This window comes from Pangasianodon hypophthalmus, chromosome 10 (assembly GCF_027358585.1).
Source record: "Pangasianodon hypophthalmus isolate fPanHyp1 chromosome 10, fPanHyp1.pri, whole genome shotgun sequence".
Classification (NCBI taxonomy): domain Eukaryota; kingdom Metazoa; phylum Chordata; class Actinopteri; order Siluriformes; family Pangasiidae; genus Pangasianodon; species Pangasianodon hypophthalmus.
In genome coordinates, this window is record NC_069719.1 from 14,329,332 (window position 1) to 14,337,890 (window position 8,559).

The following is an 8,559-nucleotide window of genomic DNA, read 5'->3' on the forward strand; positions in this document are numbered from 1 at the left end:
ATTGTCTGAGTCAATTTGTCTTTGTGTCCATAGCATCTTAAATTTGGTTCTGGTCAGAATTTGTTTAAAGAGCCCACTCACCCTACTGCAATTTTACATACACTTTGCAGAAGTCTGAACATCTGCAGAGACACACACAATGCATATTGCACTCTCTGACCTGTGTGTTAGTATTACCAAGCCTGAAAAAGAGACAGTCATTTCAGTTCAATTCAATCATTTCAGTTCAACTGTATTCGTATAGACATGTATGAGGCAGGACAGAGCAGCCGCATTGGAGGCTGCTGCAGAATCAGGGAGTTCATCCATTTTTAATGGGATACTGTAGATTAGCAACATCTCAACCAAGAAAACAAGCCCATTTATACTACCAGGCTAAAAAGACACATTAGGGAGGAGGAGACAGGCTTTACATCTTTAAGGGCACAGTGCAGGGCTACTCTGTGAACTTGTTCTTGCCAGCAGAAAATAACAGTAATCCCATCACCACAATGTATTTCCATCATTCTGATCTCATAGAATGACATACTGTATATTCACACTGTCAGGGTTTGTAGCATAGGTTACAAGTCCAGCCCAGAAATGTATAGTAAAGAGGCTTTCACAGAATTTGTGGAAACTGCACTGCTGTGCTTTTAAACAAACTCAAATATATGCACGCAGTACAGAATGGAGTTTGAAGGGACCACATGCATGGTCATCTAAAGTTTAAATGCTTTCATTTTTTTTGCATTATGCTCTACAAGGAAGTCTCCATATGGCCAAAAGGAGAGAGCAGTAGGTGTATGTGCATGTGTTGCAGTTTCAACTAGGGAATCTAGCAATGCTTTTAGTGAATATTTACTTTGATAGGCTCCTGTCCCTTTAAGGCAATAACACACTTTAGACTGTAATGCACTTGGCCAAAGCCGCCATTTTAGGTATCAGGTTAGGTGTGTATTTAAGCTGTTGGCTGGAATTAAAACTGTTAGCCAATCACATATTATCAGGGGTAGGTCATGAAAACAATTTGGATATAATTTGAGGCGAGTGCTGTACTGAAAAAAAAAAAGAATGGTTCGTAGCTACTCAAACAAACCCAGAGAATCAAAAAAAAAAATTATATATATATATATATATATATATATATATAAAGAGGTTAATTCAGGCCCTAAGGGTTTCCAAAGTTAAGCAACAGACAAATGATCCTAAAGTGGGTGAGGATAACTGCATTGTCAAGGAGGAGAAGGTCTGTGTTCCTGAAAGGATAACTGGGACAACCAGCATAATGATGAGCAAGAATGTAAATAATTTTGCAAACTATATTGATTCTCCCATTCTTCCCCCATCATTTTCAATAATATGTTTTTTTTTGTGTAGAAACATGACATATAATCCCAATTTAGTGCATTTCAGTTCCAGGTTGTAGGGGGTGAATATTTTACCATACCATTTACTGTACCATTGTACATTTTCAGCCAAGATCAGTGCTATGGGACACATATGGCTTGTTGCTTTATCCACATACAATTTTGATATCCAGTAACAGGCATACACATTATAGATGTAGACTACTGTGAAACACCCCAAATTGGGGGAAAGCATACCTGAGTCTGCCAGAAGTCCATATGCCATAGAGTCTGTATTCACAGAAGAATACATTAAAAACTGGGACAGTGGATCAGTCAAAAGCGTCCTTGCCAATGAGCCAATGAGCATCTCCATTGCATCACATTCTGAACAGTGGACCAGTGGATCTTGTTTGTAGAACCAGACTTAAGAGCAATTTACACAGTATGCTCAGGGAACCAGTGAGGAACCAGTGAGTATTTCCAGATCAAAAGTATAGATTTCAAAAGTCATTTCATCAGAGTTCTACAATACGACACTATATGGCAGGCTTTCTAATAAATGAATGAATGAATGAATAAATAAATAAAGAAGGCACCCAAATTCTTTGCCTATTGTTCATATATACAGTATATGTATCTGTGATTTAGTCATGATCATTTTCTCCTACGTCTGTCTGCATGGAACTGTTTCACACAGGCCAACCAGAACCCTATAATGTTTTTTAATGTTAATTGCTCAGGGTGAATTATTGATTGCTGTACAGTGCACAAAGGGTGTATCTGTCTTTGTTGAAGCTGCAGGACTTGTCAGTTGGGAAAAGAAAAAAAACAGGACACTATGTAAATCAGAATTGTGAATTATAGAACAGTAAACATGTTAAATCTCTTTGACACTTGTGAATTTGAACACCACCTGTGACATGATTAAGCTACGTATAATAGACCCAGAATCATTACATTTCATTCGCATTCATTTGTCATGAGAGTTTAAAAAAACAATACAAACACAAGGCAGTAGATTTTAATATAGTCTCTTTATTAAAATGCAATTTTCAAATGTTTAATCTACATACAGAAATGTGAAATATCTAACATGGCAGAAATACAGTAAGGTAATCAGAACTTGAAATCTTTTTTAACCTCACTCATCTATGATGTTGAATCCTCTCTCTCTGTCTCTCTCTCTCTCTGTCTCTCTCTCTCTCTCAGGATTGTTTGACCCATTTGCCCCTTTTTCCTTTAGGTTTTCTGCTGCTTGACTCTTCCTTCGTAGCCTAAAAACACAATTTACCTCATCAGGTTTTTAAAATTGGCTTACTTTTCTACAACATGGGTTTCATTAAATTGTTCGAATCATGCAGTCAAGAAGAAAGTGAAAAATATTTATATGTCTGTTTCAGGTCATATAATTCTGAATTTTATGCATGTATGAACAGTTAGGCATGTGAGGGTTTTATCATGGCATTTCTAAGAGATTCATTATTTACAGGTATCTACAATCAGGTAAGCTTATGTTGCTTATGAAGCTCACATTGTGCTGCAATTCATTTCCTCTGTGTATGTGTGGGTGGAGTCAGATCCAAAATATCCTGATCCCATTAATCTATGCCTGAGGTTATGGGGCAGTCAAACAGCAAATAGAGTCCATGATGAAAGGCTCTAATAGCAGCTTTTTCCTTCAAAAATATGCTGACATATCACAACAGCAAGCAGCCCTTTACAGTGAGGTACGGGAAATGAAGTAAAGGATTTGATAAATGATGGCTATTTTACCCTCTTTGACAAATGATATCCATGTGATATCAAACTGATATCACATGGAGTCATGCATCATGCAGTTTCACTTATGGATGCCAATTTATCATGGATATCAGTAAACATTTAAATATAAAAAAGTGAACATAAAATATTTCAGCATTTCTAAATGGTTTTAGATTTCTCAAGAACAAGGTCATGTAGTAGAGTTACAGCATCAGTATTATAAATAAATAGTAGAAATTTTAATACTAATGAACTATTTTGTAATTTATATCTCATGGATTCCTACTGAATATCTAACTGTGCGTCTGTGTTGGGGTTATGTTTTTATATTACATTTTATACCAAATGTCCCCACAATGGCAGGAATATCTGATAGTTTTGACCTTGTGGAGGCATTTGGCTGGTCCCCATATGGAAATCTCTTTTTACACAAACTGCAGCTTTTATTTTAAAAGCTAAAAGAGCCTAAAGGTTTCCTTTTGGTTACTGAGGTTTAGATTTAGTCAGGGTTAGATTTAGATATAGGTGTAGTATTAATTAGCTGTATTGGTAATTATATCAGTAGGATGTCCTCACAAGGATAGCGAGACAAACATACATATATATGTATGTATGTATGTATGTGTGTGTGTGTGTGTGTGTGTGTGTGTGCAAAATTAGTAGCACATTATTTAAAGATCTCAAAACACCTCCATAGACCAGTGGTTCAATTAAGAGTAACATCTCTGTCCCTAAATTTGGTTATTTTCCAAATAAATGGTCGGAATATATCAAAATTTGACTGCTGATATGGTGGACATTCTTACTTTTTTTTTTAGCTATTCAGTATTTCCCATTTTCATTCTACATGTCTCAGGACCAAAGGCTTTAATGAGGTTATATTAGTCCAGTATAGCAGTATAATTATCCCTATTAGAATATACAGCACTCTTTATTATACTGCATATTCTCTGGATAAAAAAAATATATTAGTGGTTCAATAAACAATGAAGTAAAATTGAACGATTAAGCAGTTGCATAGATGCAGTATCATTAGATATGGATTTGAACACATTATATTATATATGTGGATGAAATACATAATATGAACATTAATCCAACACTGCCACTGTGTGGGTGATGCATATTTCCCTCATTTTCTACATGTACATCAACTGTGAGAGATGGAGTGCATTGTCATTTCTAATACCAGTTATAAATGACATTTTCTTACCTGTTTAACCTCTTGTTTGCATCCTCTGATAAGCCCATGAGACTGAGGCCATCCCAGAACAAGAGAGTGTCTTTTCTCTAGGAAGGAAAAAAGAAAGCTCAGTAGAGTAGAGTTAAACAAAACCCTAAACAATGGAATCAGTCTTTCAGGCATTGATTGGATTTGTGTAGCAAAGTATAACCTTTTGTGACAGCAGGGACCTGCTCGATAGCAGGCAGCAGTCCTGTGGAGGCTCTTCTGGTCTCCAGAGCCTGCTTCCACCAGCTGCCCAGCTTACAGTCACCCACTCGGTCTGACGTGGTCCTAAAACACACTACCTCCTTAATTCCTGCATTTCTGCCCTCACTGGCTGCTTTGTCTTTGGTCTTCTCAGCAGGGCTGAGTGGAAATAGTGGATGAGGACGAGAACCACGCCTCACAGGGTTAAAATCCATTACCAGAATGGAGCTCCTGTTAGACGCTAAATATGATGGTTGGTTGGGTTCCCCATCCTTCAGTGTGAGGTTCTGTTCATGGAGGTCCTGCATGGTCTCAGTAAGTGCGCAGGAGGTGAGGATCTCCGGCTGGTCCATGGCATCCTGGGGATCATAACTGAAGGACCTGAGGCTATTCTCAACTGGAGAGTAAGGCAATGTTCTCTGAATACAGAAAGGGCAAAGGCTACTCATCAAACCTCAACCACTCAATAGGGGATAATTCATACAGTTGTTATACATGTTGTAGTCCATACAAATTAATATAGTACATGATGAATTAAATGAAGTTACTGACTGGCAATCAGAGAGTACAGCACTAAAGAATGACTCATTATTTGTAATGTTATTAAGCTGTTAACACAGAGCAGCTATCACTCACTCTTAAAGGTTTCAGGTCCAAAAAGCTGCTTGATCCAGTTGCTTCATCACAAATGAAGTCTTGGCAATAAGCGCTCTCAGAAGATAAAACACTGAACTGTTTCCTCTCATCTTCTGCCCTAATGCTCTCAGAATGTGGCTCCTGGACCAAATCATCAATCATTTTCTCTATAAAGACAAGGTGAGATTATGAAGTACACCCAGCAAACACTTTTACTGGTCGTATTATTAGAAAAGTAAATACAAATGCTCACCAAAATCAGGAATGAAAAAATTGTCACCATCCACAGGGATCGCAGCACTATTCAGCACTGTTTGCTTGTCCTTATTGCTGTAGATTTTATATATAAAGGCAAAACATATATCACAGTTGTATTATTTGCCTAAAGTATACACATACTATTTATTAAACCCATTATTTGTTAAATTGGTACTCTTCAAAATTAAATTCGTTTGAGAAGTGCATTGCATGTTACTCTTAACTGATAGTCCTTCAAACCAGTTAGTGAAAAATTTGCAAGAAACTGGAGAGTGAGAACATGAACACAAAATGAACTAGATTACACAGTCCACTTTATTAGGAACACCTATACACCTGCTTATTAATTCAGTTATCCAGACAGTCAATCATGTGGCATGAGCATGGTGCATAAAATCATGTAGATACAGGTCAAGAGCTTTAGTTAATGTTCATATCAAACATCAGAATAGGGAAACGGTGACCTTGACCATGGTACAGTTGTTGGTGCAAGACAAGCTGGTTTGAGTATTTCAGAAACTTCTGATTTCCTGGAATTTTCACACACAACAGGTTCAAACACCTTATGAGAGTTCAGAGGAGAATGGCCCGACTGGTTTATGTTGACAGGAAGGCTACACTAACTCAAATAACCACTCTTTACAATCATGGTGAGCAGAAAAGCATCAACACACAAAACTTTGAGGCAACTGGCGTACAACAGCAGAAGACCACATCAGGTTCCACTCCTGTCAGCCAAGAACAGGAATTTAAGGCTACAGTGGGTACAGGCTCTTTGAAATTGGATAGGATGTTTTGTGTAATGTATGTTAACTCTGGAGAGTGTTGCATGTCTCTAGAAATGCAACAGAAGCCAGCCCATCTGGCACCAAAAACCATGCCATGGTCAAAGTCACTGAGATCACATTCGTTCCCATTTTGATGTTTGATGTAAACATGAACTGTTGCTTCTGACCTGGATCTGCATGTTTTCATGCACTGTGCTGCTGACACCTGATTGGCTGATTGGATAAATGCATAAATGAGCAGGTAAGTGTAACAACACAACTCTTCTATTTTTCACTGCACAGTTTCACTGTAGCTACTAAATTTATAGTAGTTATTGAATAATATGCTTTAAGATTAACAACTGTATATTAAGCCAAGAGTTTAAGGGGTAAATGTCTAAGCTGTGATGGTCCATAATGGCTGTTCTTATATACAGTAATACTGCTTGTAGCAGTGTATACACTGATCTAATGCAAACTGCAATATATCAAGATTCTGTAACCATTTAAAGAGCCTAACAAGAGGCCTTTAAAATGTTAAAATACCTATACTCTGTTTGTGTGACATCCACCGTGTGATTCTCAGCAGGATCTAAAGGATTTCCTGGTATTGCACCAGTCAAAACATCATCAAAACCATCTAAATTAGAAACATTATAGATAGAAAAAAAGTATGACATTTAATGAAAACAAGCAATCAAACCACAAAAAACAGCTAGACTCACTCTCAGAGATGACCAGCTCATCTACACTTTCTCTGCTCGAGCTTTTGATGAGCATTGCTTTTGGGGGGTCCCCTATATTCAGAGTGATACGAGAACAGCACTGGGTAACAGCTTTATATGACATGTGATTGTCGCTCAGCGAGTCACACTCCTCATCCCTGGTCTCCTCTTGTCTCCTCTCATCAGGTGGTGGAGAGGGGGAACAAATGAAGGAGCATGCAGACTCCATGCTGTGTGGAGATGTGGAACCAGAAGAGACAACTGCTGGAGACACATGAACCTCCTAAAGACACATAAAGAAGATGAATGCATCAGGAAATAAAGATGACTGACTGGTAAAATCCCATTTTTGGTAAAATTATCAGCTTTGTATGGAATCCCATACTATTTTATTTATAGTATTTCCAAGAGAACACTAATATACAGTAGTTACCATAGTTACTATATATGGCGTATTACTTTGACATATTGTTTAGTACAGTAGTGTGCTAGATTGGCTATACATGGGCATAGTGTACCATTCCATCATTCTGTAACAACTCCAAATCTGCCTGTTCCTTCTGGAGCTCTACAGGACTAGGAGAGAACGGTAACTGACAAAAGGTCTCAGGTGACGGACAAGTATTCCCATTTTCTTTAGTTTTCTCCAAGTACTTTGGCCAGACCACCATCATCCTAAATGAGCAGAAACAACATAAATACTAATTAGCTATTCTTATATCATTGTTTTACCATCATAACTATGAATGCATTATTATATTCTATAGTACCTTGTATGTTTTTTTGATGAGTTAAGCTCTGTCACAGTTTCTCTAAATAGTCTGAGAAAATCTCCAGGAGTCAGAGAGCCATTAAACAGACACTGGTAGAGCAATGCAGATAATGGACTAGGAGCATGTCCTGAAAATATTAAAAGATAACTTGAGAACTTTACATGACCATATTTACTTTCCTAGGTAATCCTTGGGCAAAAGATTTCTTGATCATTAAGGCTGGTCCCATAATAATGAACTCTCTAACATTCAATGAATAAAATTAGTTGACCTTTTATGACAAACTTATTTCCTGCAACCTTATCACCAACACTTCTTCGTTCTTTTCTGTCAGGGTTACTTGAATTTGGTCTCTCCGAAAATTTGAGATGTAGAATATCCTGCAATTATAGGAAATAGTTGAAATATCATAAATTTATAACACTCATGTGAATTACTTTTATGAACACTTACAATTTTAAGTAATTTTCTGTCAAAAATAGCTAGTTTACATATACTGTTCTTTTTGAGCCCTGATTAATGTGGAAAAGTACGTCTTACTGTTTCACCTTACATACACTGGCCAGTACTTCTCCACAGAGATTATGATTTTCACAGCCACATATAAAACGCTCGAGTAGATATTCATTTCCTGGTTGGCACCGTCTGAGCAGAATCTGAGCCTCAGCAACATGGCTGAAAGAATATGATGTCCACAAAAAGAGAAAACTTGATGAATCTAGCTCAATCTTAATTTGACACACTTTATATATTTTCTGGAATGTAAGATGTAATGAGGGTACCATGGTACATGGTTTAAATCCTACTTATAATGACACCCACTTATATGGCAGTCAATAAGATTTATTTTCATATACTTGTTCTGTAAGAGCACGT

General features: G+C 37.2%; 1 protein-coding gene across 1 annotated transcript; it reads right to left on the bottom strand.

Annotated features, from left to right (window-relative positions):
• Nucleotides 1-2,345: 2,345 nt before the first annotated feature.
• On the bottom strand, nt 2,346-5,322 carry LOC117598330 (uncharacterized). The gene is made up of 4 exons (XM_034308272.2): nt 5,161-5,322; nt 4,487-4,943; nt 4,306-4,382; nt 2,346-2,605 (listed from the first exon to the last, which is right to left on the bottom strand). Exons 1-4 carry the CDS (start codon nt 5,320-5,322, stop codon nt 2,537-2,539), a joined length of 765 nt encoding a protein of 254 aa, XP_034164163.1. The 3' UTR covers nt 2,346-2,536.
• Nucleotides 5,323-8,559: the final 3,237 nt, after the last annotated feature.